We start from the raw sequence: 24,152 nt of genomic DNA, 5'->3' as shown, positions 1-24,152 counted from the left end.
TGATAATATTTGTGGCTTTTCTTAAGGCAGGCCTGGCCTCGAACTGTGATCAGGTGTTTAACTTGAGCAACATCTTCAACATCACAACTTTACCTCTGCCAACCCAAATGGCGGTGTTTCTCTGGAGTTGAAGACTTTAGCATCAGGGCTGGCTGCAAGGTGAGGTGCATCAGGGTGGATGATGACCCCACACTGCGTCACAGAGACATCACAGCTGTCTGAGGAGTTCCTCTCAGAATGCGAGTAGCCAAGGATTTTGCAGTAGACTCTCCACGGACATGGCATATTTCACCAAATCTGCTGGCTGTAAGTCGGGGTTTGCGTACCTGGGTCCACAGCTGGCATTCTGACTGCAGTCGTGTTTCTTCCTCAATTGCAGCAGACATCTCCCTTGACACCTTAAGTCTCTCTAAGTGGCATTGTTGCTTGTAGTTGGGCTCAAATTGGAAATTAAATTTAAAATTGTAACCTTCTAAAGGCAACTGAGGAAATCCAGGGGCACCAGGGTGTTTAATAATGTCTCTACTTATCTCGAGAGGACACTGGTAAGAGAGAAAAGACCCAAATGGCACAGGGCCAAATTTAGAGTCCACAAAATTAAGGGCCTCGAGCCCGTGCAGCAATTTGCAAATGCCTGGTTGTGGGCGTTTGTCTTGAAGTTTCTCAGCACTGGCAATGATGTGAGGATCTGGAAGAGGCCCTGACAAAAAAGTGAGATATGTCAAGTTAAATGTACATATCATTGTCACCTGACCTTTCATGTTTTAGCAGACACCAACACATATCACCTCTCTATAAATACACATGAAAATGTGTTGAGCTGCCCCAAACCCTTACATATTAAGAAATGTTCATAATTTGCAAAAGATATCAACTGAAGGCTTAAAGGGAAAAGATACTAATCAATGTTCTATTATACATTACAATATTTGGACATGTGTTCATTCAGACTTACCACCATATGCTCTGTACAGTGTACATTTCACTCCAGTTCGGGCATGATCCTTAGTCCTTGGTACTGGTTTACGCACTACCATGTCATTTGTTGCCTCAGGAGCAATTCCCTGTAATATATTGATGAGAAATTATTAATTGACAAATGTCATTACAAAATTCTAGTCCAACATCATTAAATGTAATGAATGTTAAAGTATTACATGTGTCCTAGGCCGGTGTCAGGTCTGCAGAGAGCTGGTGCATGACAGTGGCAATGGCACTGTCTTGAAGCCCATGGTACAGTAGTGAGCACTTTGGAACAATAATGCCATAATGTGGTTGCACAGTGCTTTTCCAGCAGAGCAGGTACATGACATGCATTTCACTACCACAGGAACCTCTTTCGCATGAAATGTAACCTGATAATAGAAACATGAAAATAAGTTTTTGCTCACAACAATTTTACATTTATTTGGAGTAATTGAACAAACTTAAGGATTAAAGCAAGTCTATGAACTTTGAACTCCAACTTTTTATAACTTATAACACAGAATATTTATCAGCCTTTAATGTCCCCTAACAACCCTCTTCTGTTTTTAAAGGGGGGGTGAAACACTCAGTTTCAGTCAATCTCATGTTAATCTTGAGTACCTATAGAGTAGTACTGCATCCTTCATATCTCCAAAAAGTCTTTAGTTTTATTATATTTATAAAAGAAAGATGGGCTGTACAGAGTCTTTCCGGAAAAAAAACGAGCGGCTGGAGGCGGGCCGTGTGGGCGGAGCTAAAGCTGTGCTTATGCGCTGATAGTTAACAACACACAGAGACATTTGAAGCAGACAAGCAGTTTTACTCACCGCCTATGGTTCCAACGCACGACCGTGAACCTTTATCTTTGCAACTGCTCCATCCTTAAGCATTAGACGATCTGCAAATCCAGCGTCGAACTGGGCTTTGTTTATAAAACAATCATCGTCGAAATGCAGGGAACAAACAGTCTTGCACAACTCCGTTGATGCTCAGAAAAAACAAACTCCATCCACTGGTCCCTTAACGCCGGGTTCTTTGGGAATCTATGCAGGGTTGTCTTGCCACACACTCATTGACACCAGGCTGAGAAACACACTGAACCACAATGGAACTTTGTGGGATACTGCAAAGTCTGCAACCGCAGCAGAACATGAAAATCAGAAAAACCTGAAGATGATGAGCCTCCTCATTTTTCCTCATGGACCTGTGACAGCACCCTCTCACTGTCACCTCATCAACAACTACATTCGAAAATTCGAAAGGGCACAACATTAACCATGAATGCGTTACTGACTTTTATCTAACAATACACAATCTATAGCAAAGTAATAATATCAGTAATAAACATGATTGCAACAAGAGTTTGCAGGTCTGTATTACAGTAAATTATTCAATATTATGGACTTTCACTGCAGAAGAGAAAGCTAACAACTAGCAGCTACCGTTATCCTAACTCCTCCGCTAACGTAAGTTGGGCGGGACAATACAAAATGCTTACCTTCATATGCAAACAGGTACTGCTCAATGAAGAATTTGTATCCTTTATCAAGTTTGGACCGTGTGGTGAGTGAAAATTTGTCTGCAAGACGATGCACATCATCCAGATGTATTTCTGGCAGGTGTTGAAGGGACTGCGTAAACTCCATAGAGTAGCGTTATGCTGGCGGCGGAAGTAAACATACACTGCTTTGAGTCAGAACGGAAGTTGCGTGACGTCGTGTGAAAAGGGCCAGAGAATCAGAGCCCGTCTACGGAGAGCCTTGGCACTCCCTATTGAGTCCTATTGTACCGAATTTTGGTTGTAGTTCCACCAGAGTTCCACTGGGAGTGCTCACGGGCGAGTGCAGAATGAATGGGAGTCTATGAGGCTAGACGGCTAAATTAGTCTCTTTCACCTGATTGCCGTTGACAAATCTCAGATTTTATTGTAGGTTTTGCAAGTTCAACATGGGTTATAGGTCGAAAGTTGAATGAACGAATTCTTGTGTCCTTTCGATTTCTTACAGGTTGAGTTGTTGTTGCCCATAACACGCTAGCATTCTGCTAATGAACGCTGATTGGTCAGTGAAGGACTGATTACGACCAGAGATACCGCTTGATGGCATCGTGGCATCCGAAGCGGGACCAGAAACAAACAAAACAAAAACTCTTCTAGCATGTGTATTTACCTGTGTCAGCTGTGTTGTCGATGCCTCGAGAGAAAAGAAAGTGCAGAGCTCGAACGCACCAAAGTGACTGAAGGATTGCCGTAAAGCAGTATCTCTGGTTGTATTATGTGTATGACGTCACTGTCACTGACACTTTAAAATACTTTTTAAAGCAAATAAGTGACTCTAAAAAATCTAACACCCAGCATTGTGTAATTTCTTTGCTTCTCCTTTCGAATACAATCGAGCGCTCGATTTCCGTACCACCCCCTCTATTAGCTTTACATTCGACGGATAGTATTGTGTTTTCATGGATATGAACATGATATTGTATATAATCCTGATAAGAGTATGGTTATGACTTGCAGAACTAAGGAGGATAAAAGTATACATTTTCCAGTTTTTAAGTTGTCTAACAAGAGTCTCACTGTGTGTGAGAAAATAAAATACCTTGGACATATTATTACTGAGCACATGACAGATGATGAGGATATTGAAAAAGGCAACGCCGCATGATATATGCGGGCAAATATAGCCTACTGTTGTGTAAGTTTAGTTTCTGTTAAAGTCGGCATGAAACTGAAGTTGAGATTGTCATTTTTTTTCTTGTTGTGACGTATATCCGAGTGAAACGGCTTCTGAAATTAGAAAAAAAATGTAGGGCGGGGCTTGATTTCGTCCATCGGGAATTGATTGGATCGTTGGAGGTTGGGCGTTGCAAACAAAATGGAGGCAGATTTGAATGCCAGTTTACATTCAGTTGTGGAGGTTTCTCGATGAGATTCACGTGATAGAGAAGAGAGGTCGTTTCGAGGGGGGATGGTAGGGTAATGTATTTGATTAAAGATTATAAGGGTACATGAATTTAAAAAAAAAATAATGAAGTGCACAGATAAATCATTTACAATAAACACTACAATATTACATATAAAAAGACGATTTGTCAAATTTGATTTCATGCCGACTTTAAGCATATTGTAAAGCATATTGTACAACATTTTATACTGCTCATTTGTGGTGTAAGTGGCGGATCTACAGGGGGGCAGGGGGGCAGGTGCACTCTAGAGCCATGCCCCCCCAGCTGCCCCCCTAACTTTGATTATCCAAAAACTGTACTTGTAAAAACAATCCGCCACTATGTCCACAAGCTTATCAAAACAGTGAACTAAACAATACATTTACCAAAAGTGAACAATTAAATTTTTAAATGTATTATTAGCCCCTCCCCCCTGCGTGCAGAGCGGCGTTCGCTCAGTCTGGCTCCCACACAGCGAGTCTGCTGCGGGGCGGTGGCCCTGCAACAGGACTGGAGAGAGATTTAGCCAAAATCAGCGGTCAAATCGCTCCCTCGTGATTTGTAAGAGCACTCTTCCCTTTGATTAGCCTCATTTTGATTTTAGTAAAGACAAGAACAGCTTAATAAAAAAAAAAAAAAAAAAAATTGTTTGTATCCATAACGTTTACTGATGGTCGCCGTTTCGCCGACGTACGTTACATTACAACACACAATACAGTGCCAGTTAGGAGATCGATCATTTGATTAGCTAAGCAGTCCTATTAAATCCAATTACTCTCAGATATCACAGCAATGAAACCAGGTTACAACTGGGGAAATAACAAATACAATAGGATTAAGTATGGGCGTTAGTTGGGAGAAAATATGATGCGTAATAATGATTAGATCTGCATTTGGTCTTAAGGCAGCAGTCTAATAATCCTGCTTACCATTGCTCCATTAATGTGAATCAAACAACAAAAGGCAAAGAGAAAATCAGTCGCAGCTCTTGAATGATATACGCTTTAATCTATGATAAACCGTGCAGTGTTATTTTAAATCTGACTTTATTATGTCTTTTTAGCCCATATTACTCCTGAACAGTAATGTCAGACATTACTGAAAATAAAGCACTGGATATATAATTTGTATATTTGTTTAATTGTATACTTTTCAGTTTTCACCATGTGTTTGTACTTTATTTTTGGTGTCCTATGTCTTCTGAATATAGCCTGCACCCTTCTGCATTACATACATGTTTTATTTGTTTTGTTAAAGCATTGCTTTTTCTTTTGCTATAGTTATTTATTTTACATTTCAAAATATAAAGCAATATTAATTGTGTTCTAAAAAAAAAATTCCCTTTTTTTTTAGTATAAAAAAAAAAAATACGTTAAAGTACCGGATCGATAAGGAGTATTGGTAAGAGTAGTGTGATGGGAAATTTTGATTTTCATTGATTTACAGTGTTGATTTTCATTATTTTCATTAGTAAGACATTGAAATGATCTTTGCTGGACTGTACGTGGTCTGCCAACATATGACTGATATGTGTGTGTTTTTAAACACTGGGAAACAGGTGAGACGTCAGAAGGAGGCAGATTGAAAAGGGGACCCCTAGGGTCGAGCCGCCCGATTTAGAACTTGTGAGTTTGTAAGAACAGACTCAGCAGGATTAGATTACTAGCAGAGAAACCTTCCCTTTTCTTAGATAAGAGTCTGTGAGCAGGAAACCTTGAAAGAGACTATAAAGACTGCTCTGCCCTCCCTTCCTCTTCGCACTTGTTTCACAAACTGTACTTTTGACTTCTGTGTGGCAACTGGGCCTTCTTGCAAGAATAAATACTTTTAAAAGACAATTTGACTCCAGAAATGTCTCTTACAGACATGGTTGTTTAATGAATATTTTTGCCACAACAGTAGTAGCCTAATACCAAACGATACCCATACCTATTGGCAGCAACGAATTAAAAGTTATGGCCAATTTAACTGTGATTAAATTCAGTATAGGCTATGTCTGCCATATGTTGCCACCCCTCAAAAATTCCTGCCCCCCTCTCGCCACCCCATAAATATTTTTCTAGATCCGTCACTGCCGGGAACTGCTGGATTTAAGTGAGAGAGTCAAGTGACTCCTCGCAACAGTGCTAAAAATAAACGAGTGAGAGCGTTATAGCCAGATATGGTGACGCTACTGCAACACGCATCACGACAGAGCGATCTATTCATCAAGCCAACGCGCAAACTGCCGCAAATGAAAGTTTAAAGCAAGTCGTAGATGCTCAACACACAATCATATTCATTAATAGAAAAAAAGAAATGATATTAGGCTACCAGTGCTGCTGTTGCTCTCTCCTATCGCTGATTTTGAAATGAGCTGATGATCAATAAAATGCTGCTCATATCTGTTGCGTTTGGTGACGTGAACTCTGCATTAGCCTAGCCTACATTAAATCTGCATATAGCGCGGGAATATATCCGATTTATATCAATTTTGCGAACACACACTTATGTGACTAGACTAGGTGTAAATGGAATCGTTTTGATCAGTAAAATGCATGAAGTGACCAAGTATAAACAGGCCCCCACACCATAAAAAAGTCAAGTAAACACCTAGTGAGCTAGATACGCAACACAGTAGGCCTATGAAGAGTCATTATCTCAAAAGACCAAGAGCAAAAAAAAAAACAAACAAACAAAAAAAAAAAACCAAGGACCTCGCACACACTATCAATACTTGCAAATGAGTAGCCTACCATTTTTTTATTAGCAGTGTTTAGGTCTCACCAGAAGACCAAGAGCAGAAACTGAAGTTGCGACCAGAACAGTCGAGGACAGAAGGACCTCTTAATGTAGCCGACTGCAACTGCAAAGGAAAAAAGCAAGCAAGCATTTGTTTTGTTTTTAGCACTTTATACTTTATTGAGGTGTCCATTCTTTTGTTTTAGATATTGTGAAGTAGGCTAAAAATAAAAATTGCATAATTATTAAACAGGTAGTTCACCCAAAATGGAAAATTCGGTCATTTATTACTCTCCATCATGTCGTTCCAAACCCGTAAGACTTTTATTCGAAAAAAGTTCATAAAAAGATCATAAACCTAATCCATATGAATTGAGAAGTTTAATCAGCTTTTTTCACTGTGCTTCCTATATTTCTTAGTGTGCTTTTCATTTAGGAGCACATGTTCTCCTTGGGGAAAAAGTTAGCGTAGAGCCCTGTACTGTGAGTAAATGTTGATACCTGTGCATAAACTGAAATGTGCATTGAATGTAGTGTAAGTAGTTAACATGCAATTTGATTTAAGTGTAAGATTGAAACAGTAAAAATAATAAAGATTAAAATGATAAACGTTCCATTGTACCTTAATGTTTTGGGAAAGGGCACAATTTTCTTACATATTATTATGGGTAATACAATATTCATGTGTTGTAAGATAACATAAGTTGAACATAAGTTGTTCTAGATCCTCCATGAGATTATTTTTGTCTGATGAGTGAAAGTGTAAATCAATGATGTTCTTCTGTGTTACATTATAAATCCAGACATCACAAACTTTATGATGTGTAGAAAAACATTTTCAAAGCACTATTATGCATTTGTTTGACTAATGTTAATTGTTTCTTCTTCAGGTGTGTTTGCTTATACAGAAGAAGTGTCAGTGATTGAGGGAGATTCAGTCACTCTAAACACTGGTGTTCAAACAAACCCACAAGACCTGATTATATGGTTTTATAATGGCATTCGTATCGCTCTAATCACTGGAGATCAGCGTGATATCTGTACAGATGTTCAGTGTAAAGAGAGATTCAGAGGCAGACTGAAGCTGGATCATCAGACTGGATCTCTGACCATCATGAACATAAGAGACACAGACTCTGGAGAATATAAACTAATGATCATCAGCGACAGCAGCTTCAGTGAAAAGATCTTCAGTGTTTCTGTTCATGGTGAGTCTTCATGTTTAAAAGCAAGTGTAACCCAAGTCACTGGAGAGATTCTGATGATGTAAGGAAAAAAGAAAAAAGGACTAACACTCGTGAATATATATAAAACAGTTATTATATTAATATCTGGGGGGAAAGAGAGAAAAAAAGGAGAAAGTTTAAGATTTCTAAGAGAAAATAAGAAAATGCATAAATTAAAATCATAAAACTTATTTAGAAAAGTTCATCCAATTTAACAAGATGAAGATTGGTTCAATTCGACGAGTGGGAGTTAGCCCCACCTTAATAGGTGGAGCCAGGATAAGGATGATGCGACACTGACTTTGTGCGAGTCAGAGAAGTGGGTGGTTCAAGATAGAGAAGCTGCTGGTGTTATCCTTAAAAAAAATTAAAAAATAAAATAAAAATAGAATTACAGTGAATGAACTAAGTGTGGGAGTTTCAAAGGTCAACTACAAGTGAATGTGTAATTGACTGCTACGGAGAGAATACAGATCCAAAGTTGGGATTTTTTGCCCTTCATAATCGAAAATTGAGTTATCTTGGTGAGTGTTGTTATTAAAAAAAAAATGTGTGTGTGTAAAATGCTTGATAAATGAATTACTAAATTCTGATGTTATATGCAGTTGTAAGAGTTAATCTTCTGTTTTATAATGGGAAGAATATTGCATGTATGTGTTGAATAATTAATGTTTCAGAGTTAAGTTAATTCGAGTAGTTAATAGAGGTCATTTTAATGAATTTCGTCATGTATTTGAGCTATGAGTTAATGCGCGACCATGATGACGCACATGCAGGGGCACCTCCAGGAATTTTGGGCCCCGTGACAAAAAAATCTAAATCGGGCCCCCTCTGCGCAGCTGTTGTCACCACATCTCTAGGACCTTACTGTCCCATCAAAAGCTTTAAATAACTCTAATCAAAGGCTTGCAACTGTCTTGCTTCTTGTAGTTCAATACTAGTACTAGCACAATATTTAATGCTGTGATTGGTAAATGCAAGTCTGTAGATCACTATTTGATGCAAGATTAAACGCCACCATAAAATTTCCTTAATAAGGCAATCTTTTACATTCTCAATGTATTTTTATTGTAAAATTAATGACAGATTTAAAAAAAAAAAAAAAAAAAAAAAAAAACTAAATATATAAACTTTTTAATTAAAATAAATTAACATCATCATCATCTCAAAACAATGAAAACAGCAGAGATTTTTTTAACATAACTGCACATATATGCCAACAACAAAATCAAGTTGACATGTAAAACGGGATTTCCACATCAGGGTTATTATAGTGCTACAAAACAGGGCTGCGTTTCCCAAAAGCATCGTAAGCCTAAGTTGATCGTAAAAACGATCGTACGACTGATCTTAATATTATGTTCTGTTGTTTCCCAAAAGCATCGTATCTTAAGTAGCACTTGAAAATCTTCGTAGATCTACGAGTGCTCTGGAGTAATCGTACATCCCCAAGTGCATCGTAAGAAGACAGATTTATGAGGACACCTGCAGGACAACCGGCAGATTACACCTTTAACTTTATTCAAATGCAATGTGATTATAATATAAGGTTTTGATTGTACTTTATTGTACACTTTATTACTCTTTTTTTGTTGTTGATTAAATAAATGTATAAATTAAATAATTAAAAAGGTCAGAAAACAAAACAAAAAAATAGAAATAATTTAATCTAATAATTTTAATCAAAATTAATGTAATGAACAAAAAAAAAAATCCTTTCAATCTGTTAAAAATAACATCTTTGTGTCACTCTATCTCCTCTAAAAGGACATTAATTTCATCTGTTTGAAAGGTATCTTTTCGTTTTTTTTTTTTTTTGTTTTTTTTTTTTTCAGTGCCTCCGCCTGTAGGTGCTTTACTTGTCTTGATTGCTAATCCACAACAGATGGCAATTATTAGGTTAAACGTTCAGAATACGATCCCATATAAGGTTATGTTTCAGCAGTTCAACAATGGACAGCGACTCTTAAAGGACAAGTTCGGTATTTTACACTTAAAGGGTTAGTTCGCCCATTTAAGACATGAAGTTGTATGCAATCCTTACCAGCACTATAGTGCATACACACTGACCCACTCTGTGGTCACCTCCCTGGTCAGAGTTCTGGCCGCTGGAAGTTTTTCAAGAAAGTATTCCCGGTTAGTTTCCGGGGCCTCAAAACTGTGCGTTTTTACGTGAAAAAATTATATGCGTTTCAAAGCTTGATTAATTTACATCACAAAAAACACGCCAGACAAAATTCATACCTCAGTTTTTAATCGGCACTATTTTCTTTCCATTTCTATCAATCCGCGCTGCTGTCAACAGTGCGCACGTTCCGATCAGCTGTTCCATAGTGTTTACACAATCGAATGACAACGACGTAAAAAGTAGAAAATTAACAATGCGAACTTGTAAATTCCCAGGTTGTGACCACAATGTGCTGGGATCACTGTTCAGATTCCATCGTTTTCCTGTTTCGGATATAGCTAATTATGAGACAGCTTTGGCTGGTTGCCATCGGCTACTCTGCGGGAGCTAAAATATCCAGAATCAAGGATTTTCGTGTGTGCAGTGCTCACTTCAGCGAAGACGATTACATCCCCAACCAAGGAGAAAAAAAAAAAAAAAGATTTTAAAGAGTTTTGCTGTACCAGTACCACGGGTAAGCTCTATATTTACTAACTTTATGATCCCATGTCTAAACTGTACAGTAAACAATGTTTAGACTCCAGTGGAAATCAAAAGAGGTCTAATATAAAAACAGTATATAGGGATATAGGTACAATTTGCTGAGAAAACTATTTGGATGTAATGCAGACAGACCTGTAAGGCTGTAATGCAGTTGGCCTCCTCGTCAATCGATGGGTTTTGCATCTGTGGCATATGAGTTCCCATTCGTGACAGCAATAGCTTCTGTTGGCATAACTTGACAATTTGAACAAGTGCACCACCATTTGTCGTTCATCCTGGCTCTTGCTACAGCTGTGGGCCCAGCATCAACTTGGACAACTTCATCTCTGTCCTCTCGCTCTCTCACTTCCCGTTCTATCTCCATCTGCTGAAGTTCGGCCTCGGTATACGGTTCATAAAGGTATCCCTTTAGCGTTGTGCTAAAATTACTTTAATCATCATCTGTTCCGTCTGACATTGTGCTAAAATTGGTTTCATCATCAGAAGTTTCGTAGTCAGACATGTTTGTCAGCGAGTCGCGCTATCAACAGCTGATCGGAACGTGCGCACTGTTGACGTTGACAGCAGCGCGGATTGATAGAAATGGAAAGAAAATAGTGCCGATTAAAAACTGAGGTATGAATTTTGTCTGGCGTGTTTTTTGTGATGTAAATTAATCAAGCTTTGAAACGCATATAATTTTTTCACGTAAAAACGCACAGTTTTGAGGCCCCGGAAACTAACCGGGAATACTTTCTTGAAAAACTTCCAGCGGCCAGAACTCTGACCAGGGAGGTGACCACAGAGTGGGTCAGTGTGTATGCACTATAGTGCTGGTAAGGATTGCATACAACTTCATGTCTTAAATGGGTGAACTAACCCTTTAAAGCCCTGTTTACAGATCGTTTCTGATGAAATAGAACGGTTAAGATTAAAATTTGGACAGATGCTGCTGTCCCGAGAATTTTAGGTTTCTTTCGCTTTCCCCAAAACCTCCAGAATGGGAGTATAGGTGCACTGGAACAATCCTTCCTAAAACGCATTAAACTTTCGTTTACTAAGACGTGAAACTCACTGAGTGGTCAGGGGTGTTCACTGATATGCTCACACAAAAATCGCTGCAAAAGATGCTTTCCAACAGGTATTATCGTAGATTTTGTCCAACTCCATTGACTTGCATTGGATGTGATGTGAGGTACGGTATTACTCCGCCACCGGAAACTGAAATGGGGTTGTTTTCTTCTTCTTCTTCTTCTTCTTCTTCTTCTTCTTGTGTGTTTTTTTTTTTTTTTTTTACGGCGGATCGCAAACTGAAATGCCAGTGGTTTGCTTGCAAAGGTGCATTATCGCCACCAACTGGGCTGGAGTGTCTATTATTCAAGCGTATTAGGAAGGATTGTTCCAGTGCACCTATACTCCTATTCTGGAGGTTTTGGGGAAAGCGAAATAAACCTAAAATTCTCGGGACAGTAGCATTTGTCCAAATTTTTATCTTAACCGTTCTATTTCACCAGAAACGATCTGTAAACAGGGCTTTAAGTGTAAAATACCGAACTTGTCCTTTAAAGGGGTGGTTCAGGATTTTTGACATCGGACCTCATTTTCAAGTGAGCCTGGTTGTTATTCATCAGTGGAGACAGTTTTCAAAAAAATTCATCCAGTCCTTACTTTTGGATAGTTCGCCTATGCTAGGCTAGCGCGAGTCAACGGTGCACGCGTTAGCCTGCCATTAAAACAGTTTTACCCACTCCACAGTACACCAAAAGCAAATAAATTATAACGCCAGACTATCGATGTAAATGTCTGTTGAGAGAATAATGTTAGAAATCAAACTACCCTTTCATCACATTGTCAGCGGCAGGTAAATACACTTGCGTGATTGTTATGTGGACCGGCTCTCTCGGTTTCCTAGGTAACCAAATATAACTCCACCGCTGCTGTAGACTGCTTATAAATACAGGGAACAAATTATAACTAATGCAATGTGATGAAAGGGTAGTTTGATTTTTAACATTATTCTCTCAACAGACATTTACATCGATAGTCTGGCGTTATAATTTATTTGCTTTTGGTGTACTGTGGAGTGGGTAAAACTGTTTTAATGGCAGGCTAACGCGTGCACCGTTGACTCGCGCTAGCCTAGCATAGGCGAACTATCCAAAAGTAAGGACTGGATGAATTTTTTTGAAAACTGTCTCCACTGATGAATAACAACCAGGCTCACTTGAAAATGAGGTCCGATGTCGAAAATCCTGAACCACCCCTTTAAATAGCACGTAGAGCGTTCATGTTAAGTGCATTTTTGGGAAACGCTCGTGGAATTGCTGCGAGCGTTCGTAACTTTGCACGTAGAAAGCACTCTTAAGAGCTAAGATACATCGTTATCGGGAAACCCGGCCCAGATAAAGTGATCACTAAATCAATAGGTTTTGAGGTTTGGAATGATGGAATGATGGGAATAATATGGGAATAATAGTCTGTGTCTATAGATGTCATTTAACGGCCAAAATTCAGTCTAAATGAACGCATCAAACTGGATCATTTTAATATTGTCTGTGCAGGTTGAGGCCCGGCTGCAGGATGAAATGACTGAGGGGGCATGTGAAATTGTTAAAGGGATAGTTCACTTTGAAATTAATTTTTGGTATGTTTTAGCTTACCTCAAAGGCATCCAAGATGTAGGTGGGTTTTTTTCCGGAGTAGTTTCAATTTTGATATTTTTAGGTCAAACCGTTCTTGTCTGTCAGTCATATAATGCAGGTCTATGGTCACTGTCTCAAAACAGCATGCACAAAGTCCAAATTAAACAATTCCCCATAATCCAAATTAAACAATTCCCCATCGTAAGTACACATTGATGGCTTAAGACACGAAACGAGCGGTTTGTGTGAGAAAACGAACAGTATTTATATAGTTTTTGTCCTCTTGTAAACACACACACCCAAATGATCAGAGGACGCGGGTGCTTCGGTCTGCGCAAGCGCCGGAAAGCGACGGAAAAGGTCAGAGGGCGCGGGCGCTTCGAACTTCGAACGCTTCGAAATACGCACTTCAAACGCACTGTAAACGGACTACGGAGTATATGTGAAACGGGCGTGACTGAAGCTTATATATTATATACGCTGACAAATGTATGCTTATTAATCTTCGAGGCATTTAGCTGTGAGTGAGGTCTCCCACACTGCTTAATCCATTGTCGGCATCTTTCCGCTTGGGTCTTGGAAAGGCGAAAAAAACGACCCCTCCCTCTAAACTTTTGGGTGTCAGACTTGCAGGTGCCATAGGCGCTTCGTTTCACCATGTGCTGGATATTGCAATGTTTGACGGAGGTCCTTCTCCTTAGTTACCGTTGCTGAGCTAGGATGAGCGTTCGAGGGCGGGGTTTTGCGAACGGTCAATTGAACTGTGTTGATCTAAGATAGGGGAGCGCGGGGGCACAACGTAACGCGGGGCTAGTTGTAACACGCTTGTTTTAAATACTTCCGCACATGCTTGGATGACGAAACTTTGTGTATTTACTAGTTGCCATATCAACACTATATATATATATATATATATATTTAAAAAAAAATCCGCCAAAATATATATTTTTTTGGAAGATATCCATAGACATTTATTAAACCATAGCAAAAGTAAATTTCTTACTTAAGTTAATTTTTCATCTCAATTTTTTTGTGTTTATTTAAAATAAGACAAATTTGATATTATTTTAATCTCTAAGATGCTATTTAGTTGAGATAGTTATTTAATGCTTCGCTAACTAGCAGAAGACACTAGCAGGGTTTAAACCCTAGTTGTGCAGGCGGGGGCATGTTGTAACACTGCGTTACAATGTGCCCCTATTAGAAATATGCTATTATATTCTATACTTTTATAAATTTTATTGAGAAAACGTGAGAAAAAGGCGAATAAAGACTGAGAGTCAATGTTCAGAAATTACTAATTATTTATTTGTTTTGAACTATGTTGTATAGTTGTGTTTTCATGTGATCATAGTCAAAACTCAAAAATGAGTTTATATTTAATTATTAAAAATTGCCATTATTTTATATGAAAAAGTTTTCATTAAATTCATCATTTTCATTGTATTTTATTTAGAAAATATTTTAGTTTGTTTTGAATATTTTTTTTATTAGATCAGATAACATTTTAAGCTGTGGTCATGTGACAATGTGCCCCTGCACATGTTACAATGTACCCCACCTGGGGCATGTTGTCACATTTCACTTCCATTCTTTCGGGGTATATCAAGAAAAAAATATATACTGTATTAACAAAACAAAAACACATAATTGTAGTAGACATGTGGGAAATTAATGTGGGAAAAAATAAATACTCGGAACCATAAGTAGATTTACACAAACTGAGAAAGTCAAAAAGCGTTACTTTGTGCCGCGCTCTCCCCTATACATTGCGGAAGAAGGATCTCGTGGGAGTGGCATTCGAACTGGGACTGAGAATTAGTGTGTGTGTGTATATATATATAAAGAGGAATCTGAATTAATTGAGACTGCTATTTAAAGGGGCATTTCACCCATTTGAACATTGTTTTTTATTTAAAGTGGGTCATATATGTAGTCGAAATGTAAAAGAAATTTTGAATTTGGTGCCTTTGTGACCGAGAAAAGACAAAAAATAACTTCAGGACGCATTTGTATGAAAGACAACAACTCCCACAATGCACCACATTGCACAGCTCCGCAAGCCACTCGCACTAATCCAGAAAGCGCATATCTGCCTATAAGAGAAATCACTCTTCCGTCTACAAGGCTAGCTACCACCAGAGCTTGAAATTCATTTCACATTCAGTGCATTACTCCTCGTTTGTATTTCTTTCGAAAAGGTGAATTATTGCATGGTACCTGGATGTTCAGTCAAAACATATGCGGTGCGAAACTAGGATAGTTCTCAACACAAACGTCCGTGTCCTCGTCTGATTCAGAGATTTCGTCCAGGAGAAATTGTCCTCGTTGAAATTCTTTGCCACAGACGGACTCTATCTTACAGTCTATGCTGCATAGTGAGATCACCGGCGCCACCAGTCCGCCCTAACTCGAGCCAGTCCGGGCTCCTCGTCCGCGGCAGGCAGGTCTTCTGCCTCGGCTGCTCTTCGCTATAATGCGGCTTGTAAAGGTAGCCACAAACACCTGATTCAAGCATCAGACTTCCGAAATCCTCTTCCTCTAGTCTATATCATATTGAGTACTCTCCTCCGCTATTGTCATAACTTTACATCTGTCTCCACAGCGCCTGTTAGCTTAGCTTCAAACAAGATGGAGGATATTGCTTTCAGTTTCAGAGAGTAAAGTCCCACCCACTGATCTGTAATAGGTCTGTAGCGTGAGCGGGTCCCGCCCCCTGGGAAAGATGAGCAACGAGTGTCTGTAGTCTCAACAGAAATCCCCCCCTCTTACACTTCCTCCTACAATGACGCAAAATGACGATTTTTGCGTCATTGTAGGAGGAAGTGTAAGAGGTAAATAACGGATTTCTCCCGTCTCAGGGGAAAATGAGAGAGTGTTGCACGACCATTCAATAGTATGACTGGGTTTCTAACAATGCAAAGCTTAATGCAAATGGGTGAAGTGTCCCTTTAAGCAGTAAATTTGACCTGTGATTTTATATTCTCTACTGTTTTCTTTTTCTTTCAAATTCTATTGTATTTTATTTCATTTAATTTTGGTTTCATATATATATATATATATATATGTATATATATATATATATATATATATATATATATATATATATATATATATATTATTATTATTATTTTTTTTTTTTTTTGGAGAACGAGAAAGAAAAAGAGTATTCTTAAAGGGTTTTCATTTGGAAGAATTGTATTTGAATTTTAAATGCGTACTTAACATTATATAAGCCAATTAGAAACAAATTGAATAAATAGGTAAACAAATAAATTATATAGGCTACATATATTAATAAAAGAAGGGTCAATTAGATTTATTAGCTTGAAACTAAATAGGTCATGGAAAAAGGTGAGAAACAGTAATAATTATAAACTAACTAGGAATTATAAATTAGGGTTATATAATAAGGTTACATTTAATTGTTCCACGGCAAATCCTTGCTTTTCTCCTGGTCATTTATATATATATATATATATATATATATATATATATATATATATATATATATATATATATATATAAAATGACCAGGAGAAAAGCAAGGATTTGCCGTGGAACAATTAAATGTAACCTTATTATATAACCCTAATTTATAATTAATATATATATATATATATATATATATATATATATATATATATATATATATATATATTTTTTTTTTTTTTTTTTTTTTCTCCTGTGTGAAGTGATGTTTTAAATTTCACTGCTTTATTATTTAAATTCCTTAAATACATCATACTAAATTTTCTAACGCAACGAGTGTTTGTCACAAATTCTTTCTCCCCTTGCTGTTGACGCAGTCTCTTGAGCGAGTCTGGTCTTCTGGTCACTGGTCCAAATCTTGAAGCGGTGCGCTTCACGCTCATTTGCATATTTCGCTGTTTGTAAGTGAGGGTTGCATTGTCGCCGCAACGCAGGTTAAACAAGTCTTGTACATTTAAATCACATTATCATTTTGTAGTGACATTCAGGGGTGTTTTCTATTTTTATTTTCCTATATTTATTTGAAACACAGCCTAAGTTTCTACCAGTCCTAAGTTTTGGATCGGTAAGATTTTTAATGTTTTTGAAAGAAATCTCTTCTGCTCACCAAGACATTAAAAAACAAATACAAAATAATAATAATAATATTGTGAAATATTATTACAGTGTAAAACAGATGTTTTATTTGTGTTTTTGTTTCTATGTGTTATTTCAAATAAATGCTGTTCTTTTGAACTTTATATTCATCAAAGAATCCTGAAATAAAAATGTAAATAACTGTTTTCAACATTGATAATAATATGAATGTTTTTTGAGCATCAAATCATTTCTGAAGGATCATGTGACACTGACGACTGGAGTAATGATACTGAAAATTCAGCTTTGATCACAGGAATAAATAAAAAATTTAAATATATTAAAATAGAAACCCATTATTTTTAATTGTCATAACAATAATATATTTTTTAACCAAATAAATGCAGCCTTGGTGAGCAGAAGAGACTTGCTTCAAAAATATTAATAATCTTACCAAAACTATCGACTGGTAATGTAGAAAAACACATTTACTCTTAAACTGTAATTTATAGCTTTAACTTTAAATTCAGTTCTTTATGATTTAAAAACAAACTAGTTTTTCTATTGGTGGTAGTTTAACTGTTTTGTTCTGGTCAATATCATCTCTTATCACCTTTTATTATCATCAGTTTAAATACATCTATTTTTATTTATTCTTACTTCACCAAGAATCCAAAGTGCAGTGGATTTGAAGTTAACAAAAAAATATGTTCATAAAATGTTTATATCAACCCAGTAAATGTTTTCATTGAGGTCTGTTAGACAAAAGAATTATTCACATGCAAAAAAAAAGTTATTAACTAATGTTATTAAGATGAAAAATGAATGTAGTCTTTAAATAGTGTTTTAGCTGCTAGTTCTTCAAAAACACACAAGATGGAGCCATTTACCACTTAAATCAACATCATACAACTGATGACCAAAGTATAGAAATAAATATCAGACAAAACTATTGTTGAAGTTGATTTATAATTTACGTTGACAACAAACAATGACTGTCTGTCTTTAACTCTTCCAGATCCAGTTCAGATGGCAGACTGGGAAACTGTTGTTGTTGCTGTTGCTGTTCCTGTTCCTGTTATTCTTCTGATTGTTGCTGTGATTTACTGTTATTGCAAGTGCAGAGCATGAAGGAACGATGAGTGTAACATACAAATGATTTAATAAGATGGAAATATGAGATTTAAAAACATCTTTAAAAGATGTGAGAATTTTCAATATTTTACTCTAACCAAAGTAAAGTGTTTAATAGAGTTTGTTGTTTTTCCTCCAGAAGCGAACAGGACGGAGCGCGATAATCAGGTGAGAAACTACATCAACTGAATCTGTCTGACTGCAAAACAGATTCACATCTGTGCCCTCAATAAATGTTTGTGTGTGATTTACATTTTATATTATTATAAAGTAATTTATTTAAATAGTATTTCAAGCATTTAAATGTGCAGGTTGTTTAGGAAACATGAATTATTCTAATAAATGTGAAGAGAAATCCTACATTTTAAGATATTTTGTTATTTTTTGTAATTCCAAGCCTTTGTGTAACTCAAACATCAATCCGGTTTATTTCTTTTTCTTTCTGTTCATCTGTGTTTTTTTATAAACAGGCAAGTGGAGCTGAAGACTCGTCCCCTGATCAGAGAGACGCTTTTCTGATGAGGAATCTCAGAGACTCGAACCGTAATCAGACTGAGGCTGAGGCGGCCAATGAGACGCCCACATAACACTTACTGTTTTGATACTTTCATTAAAAGAGAACTTGAAGAGAAGAAACTCACATCGCTCACAGAGAAAGAGTGTCACGATACCAAGATTTCATTAGTTGGCACCAATACTAGAGAAATTTCACCTTGAACTAATTCAAAATAGTTTGTTGAGTAGTTATTTAAACAATAAGCCTAAATATATTTTAAAATATGCAAACATTGCTTCAGAAAAGGCAAACGGTTAATTAGTAAGAAACAAAGGAGAACATTACCTCCAACAGTACAAAGAGCGCTTGAGGATTTTCAGAGTATTTAAATGTTTATTAAAGCTGCTAAATTGACTCGGACAGAAACAGTCAGGAAGTGATTTCTCCATTTCTGTAAACTAATCATTAAAGACCCCCTGAAATCATAATTTGAGTTTTTTTAGCTTTCAGTATGAATATGTTAGCCTGAAGGTTATGAATAAGTTAATGCGCTCCGGAAGAATGGCAAAATTTGCATTTAGGAGATAAAAGCTTTCAAAACTTACAGTCTCTCACTTCCGCTAAAATGGATCACGGATTTTTATGACATCACCGCAGACTTCAGCTTCTCATCACATCTTCTGTCCAATCAAACGCTCTCTAGAATCTAAAGCTTCTTCGCTTCATGGTGCTGTCAAGTACGAATTGAAGTCTGTGAGGTAAACTAAACACTATTGGCTATTTGAAAAGGGGGAGGCCCTATATGACATTCAATATGTCCTGCCTTAGCTTCCTGTTTGAGTGGAAATTATGTCAACGCATCAAACAAACCTGTGCGGTCCAGGCCCTTCAGTGGGACTTTAATAACAGCAGCATTTACACTACAAGACCTGCATGCTTTTTTTTTGTTGTTTTTTTTTTTGCTTATGTTTACATTCATTTATAACAGGTTGTGAACATGAAGTTGTTAAAAATGTTCATCTTGATAAAGTATTCAAGTAATTCCATACTGACGGAGAAGCTGTCAGTCAAACAACACACAGGTCATGCCGATACTGGTAATGTTATATTTACAATTTCAGTATTAGCATCTTGACAACACTACAGAGGAACATCTGATGAAAACACCAGTATGACGTTATTTCTAACATTAATGTTAATCTAAACTGGTGTTTTCAGCAGAAAATGTTAAAGTTTATGAAGCACTTTGTTTGTGGCGTCGTATCTTTGTAGTTAAAGTGTAAAAGGTTCAAATCCTGCAAGGGTTGATCCATGAAATATCACCATTGTGTCCTTGAGCAAACTCTGAATCTCAGGAACTGAACCTGTAAAACTGCACTGAAAGACACTGGAGAAAAGCAACAAAATGCATAATATGAGTTTATGTAATGTATTTTTTTGCATGAGCCTTCTACTGGTATTAAGCATATTTCACAGATATGTGTACTGGTTAAACAACAACATGCATTTTGTATCATAAAGCACGTTTTTGTCTTTGTTAAATGTGCAAAAAGTGAATTGCTTTTATTTGTAATTTGTTTTAACAAATGTCTTGAAACATGTTTTATGAAGCATTTGAGATGGCATGCTGATCTTCTTTTTTTTTTTTTTACTGTTAACGTTAATTATTCATTATTCATATTATCTCTTCGTTATAAATGTTTTCACCATTTCATGTCTCTTTTAGTTCTGTTCTTAAAGAAGGTTTTGCTGTGATTGTCCACTGTTGATATGTAATTATTTATGTATTTATGCCGGCAGGATTTAGAAGTGCTCATCATCGTGTCTGTAGTTATAAATGTTTTCAGAAAAGTCATTTCAGTGTCATAGCTGAAGTATAATATGCCAAACTCCTCACAAAAGCCTGAACCGTAGTAGAATACAGACCTTTCTTTTTCTTTTTTTTTTTTACTTTGCATCCGTCAAGGAAAACGTGCTTTGAAGCACATAAACTATATTATTTTCTGGAAAATAGAAAATAAATCGACATATGCGTGTATGTTCATGTGATAAGTGCAATTAAAACAGACCTGATTCACTTATAACGGCTGAAGTCTTTTATTATAATCTTTTGGATTTTTAAAAACCTAATTTTCTGATGCTGTTATGCAAAATTTAAGTAGTACGTTTGTAAAAAATAATGATTTATCTGTAAACTTTAGAAAATCTTGCAGTGGATCAAATGATTTTTTAATAAACATAAAAAAAATTTTTTTATTAGACAAAGAAGAATGAGCTTAATGGTAATTTAATAACATTTATAACTTACGGTTTACAAGGTTAAAGCTGCAGTCCGAAACTTTTGTGTTCAAAATGTATAATGATCGAGTACATCATGAATGCATTTTCCAAACTGTGTTTTTGAGACTGTTTTTTAAGAAGAAAATATAGGAATGGTGTTGACTTAAGAATTTGCCAACGAGGAACCCGCAAATTGGTGTGTGTCGCCAAACCTCTTGCAAAATCATAAACACACGTTTCACTCTCAATCCAGAGTGCCCAGTGTTCGTAGCTTGGACTGACAGTGAAAGGGTTGTTTGCACTGCCTATAAAATGTGATGCATTATTTGTAATCCAAATTGTGTTTACAATGTAGAATCTGATGAAATTTAGTAATCACCATAACTCACTTTGGAAAAAAAACGCGACTTATCGTCGCAAGATGAACAGAATTCCAAAAACTCTCAATGTCATTTTCACCGTTGAAGTCATCAGGGGGTGTTTTGAGGTCACTGACTGTAATGAATCACACCATTAGGGAAAAGCAACACTTCTGCACTGTAAACACACAAAAGAATCACAATGTCACTTACCTGCCAGCTTGAAAACCCCTTTCCTGTGTAAATCCATGACTACCACAGGTGGGTAAGATCCACAGTTGATACAGGAGTAAGTGTACTCTGTGTCGCACAAAGCCTCAAAGTGGCAATAGGCGTGAAATATGACAGTCCTGGGTGGAAACTTCTCTTAACCCCTCCAATGAATCCACAACTCTTGACACAGACACATGCTCCTAAAGTGTGGAGCAAACACATATAAGTCTGAGATTAGACAGAGACACATTCTTGTTGCTTATGGATAGAAACTTCAAAATAAAAAAATACAAATATATATGTAATGTTCCATATAGCCCATAGTCAAGTAATCTTAAGGAGAAAAGATTAATACTCACAGTAACATTTTCTCTGAGAAACACACAAAGTTCAAGGGTGAGAAAAATCTGGTTATCAAAGTTGTGAAGACCATCTTTCCACTCCTGGTACCTATGCACCCTGCTGCACTGTGGACATGTCTGTAAAACACAAATCACATTGATGTTAACCCATCACAATACTAGCCATCACTGATCACAGTTGCTCTTTACATTAGTTATACTTCTCTGACTTACTTTCTATCAAGCCCATCATGCTGACAATCCTAGCTTTTTTGGTAACTAGTACAGTCTCTGCAAGTGCAGGATGTCCAATGCATAACTGGCACACTGTCTGAAGAGGAAATAATTACTTTGGGTAATCAATTTTCATTCTCTGTGTTGTAACTTCTTTTGGCAGTGCTTCTGGAATTTTTTTCTCTTTGAAAATGTACTGCACACTTCTCTTCATACCAGTGGTGTCCAGGAGACTGCAACCCTCTGAGCCTGCCTGGTGTTGTGGGCACCTCTGACTCTTTGGGTTTGAAAAAGATGCCACTTTGAGATGTATATGTGTGGACAAGATGTCCGGGGCTTCGTGCAGGGACAATACCAGGTGTTCCTTTGAGTGTTATAGGTGGCCAAGTCAGCTAAAACTATGAATGTCGGGCTCATGGATCGACAGGCATATTTGTGATGGAGACCCACCAAAGTCCACAGGCACACAAAGAGGAGCATGCGCTGCACAAGCAGCCTTTTGCCTCTTCACACATATAGCTGCTTTTGCCTCCCCAATTGTTTTTTACAGCAATCGTATCCCTCAGGACGTCTTCTCTGAGAAATGTCTCTGCAGCGATTTCTCTACAGTAGTCTACAGAGCGAATGTGAGAGCACAAACTGTAGCTTAATCCACTCCGCTGAGCCAACAACTGATACTGCACTCATTCCTCTAGCTCACAATCTAACTTGATGTATTTTCCCCCATGTTTTTCTCTGGACATGGACTGGCACAGAAAACCCATGTCCAGTTTTTTGCACGGAAAATATGCCATTTGTCTCATCAACAGTAAAACTCTGCAGATTACAGCCCTGAGTGATGTCGTGAGACAAATCGTCATGTCTCCTCAAAAAGTGTGTGTTATAATTCTTCTTGAGGAGACTAAGAATGCAATGGGGACACCTGAGAGACTTCCCATAAACCTCTGCAGCACCCTGCACCGGTTGCCGTGCATACAAGTGGTCTTGTGATGGCCCAGGCTCGGCTGATGGAGTGGCACGAGGCGGGTCAGTCTCGGCTGATGGAGTGGCACGAGGCGGGTCAGTCTCGGCTGATGGAGTGGCACGAGGCGGGTCAGTCTCGGCTGATGGAGTGGCACGAGGCGGGTCAGGCTCGGCTGATGGAGGGGGGTCAGGCTCGGCTGATGGAGTGGCACGAGGCGGGTCAGGCTCGGCTGATGGAGTGGCACGAGGCGGGTCAGGCTCGGCTGATGGAGGGGCACGAGGCGGGTCAGGCTCGGCTGATGGAGTGGCACGAGGCGGGTCAGGCTCGGCTGATGGAGGGGCACGAGGCGGGTCAGGCTCGGCTGATGGAGTGGCAAGAGGCGGGTCAGGCTCGGCTGATGGAGTGACACGAGGCGGGTCAGGCTCGGCTGATGGAGTGGCTCGAGGCGGGTCAGGCTCGGCTGATGGAGTGGCACGAGGCGGGTCAGGCTGCATAGACTGTGAGATCAGTTGATTATAACACAAGACCAAATGACTTTCCATGTCCACTCTTCTTATAACGGTCCGTGAACAGTGGGGGCAGTGGTAATGCCACACAGCACGGCATGGTAATCTGCATCTGTGTAAAATTTGGCCTGACAAAAAATGTAAACAACTAACAGAACAAAAAAATAAGGGAAATAGATACATGTAAAAACCCTTCGACTTTTAGGGTGACAACATACCGTTAAAATGTAAAGAGTGCTGCATCCTTCATGCTAATCCTAGCCCTGGAGTGAGAAGTCACCTGTGGGAGAAAATAACCGTTTATAAACCGTACTCACAAATTCTTAAACTGTTCCCAAGGTTTAAGAAATAATTTCCACGGATTAATGATAGCTTGTAAACCTTTAAAATACAGCCCTATGTGAGCTAC

At 37.9% G+C, this 24,152-nt stretch overlaps 1 protein-coding gene and 2 long non-coding RNA genes across 5 annotated transcripts in view; 1 reads left to right on the top strand and 2 right to left on the bottom strand.

Annotated features, from left to right (window-relative positions):
• Positions 1 to 20,236, top strand: part of LOC311084178 (uncharacterized protein) — a 108,549-nt gene extending 88,313 nt beyond the window's left edge. Inside the window, exons 1-3 of one of the 3 annotated variants that reach the window (XR_014606450.1) lie at positions 8,173 to 8,380; positions 18,235 to 18,330; positions 18,490 to 18,519. Coding sequence is in view for 1 of the 3 variants with exons in the window: in XM_084116085.1 (XP_083972211.1) it covers positions 18,821 to 18,937 (117 nt within the window). In the remaining 2 variants the exon portion in view is untranslated. Of the gene's footprint in view, positions 1 to 8,172; positions 8,381 to 18,234; positions 18,361 to 18,489; positions 18,520 to 18,820 lie in introns of those variants that run through there. The other 2 variants (XR_014606451.1, XM_084116085.1) reach the window with 2 other exon arrangements.
• LOC311084193 overlaps positions 1 to 20,920 on the bottom strand; it is a 101,558-nt gene extending 80,638 nt beyond the window's left edge. Inside the window, exon 1 of the long non-coding RNA XR_014606460.1 lies at positions 20,294 to 20,920. This is a non-coding gene — a long non-coding RNA (uncharacterized lncRNA). The remainder of the gene's footprint in view (positions 1 to 20,293) is intronic.
• LOC311085534 lies at positions 207 to 1,054 on the bottom strand. Its single transcript, XR_014606864.1, has 2 exons — positions 956 to 1,054; positions 207 to 700 (listed from the first exon to the last, which is right to left on the bottom strand). It is a non-coding gene; the product is annotated as an uncharacterized lncRNA (long non-coding RNA).
• Positions 20,921 to 24,152: the final 3,232 nt, after the last annotated feature.

The sequence above is a fragment of the Abramis brama genome (assembly GCF_963993115.1).
Source record: "Abramis brama genome assembly, chromosome: 6".
Classification (NCBI taxonomy): Eukaryota; Metazoa; Chordata; class Actinopteri; order Cypriniformes; family Leuciscidae; genus Abramis; species Abramis brama.
The sequence above is the reverse complement of the archived record's forward strand: the minus strand, read 5'-3'. Positions and strand labels throughout refer to the sequence as shown.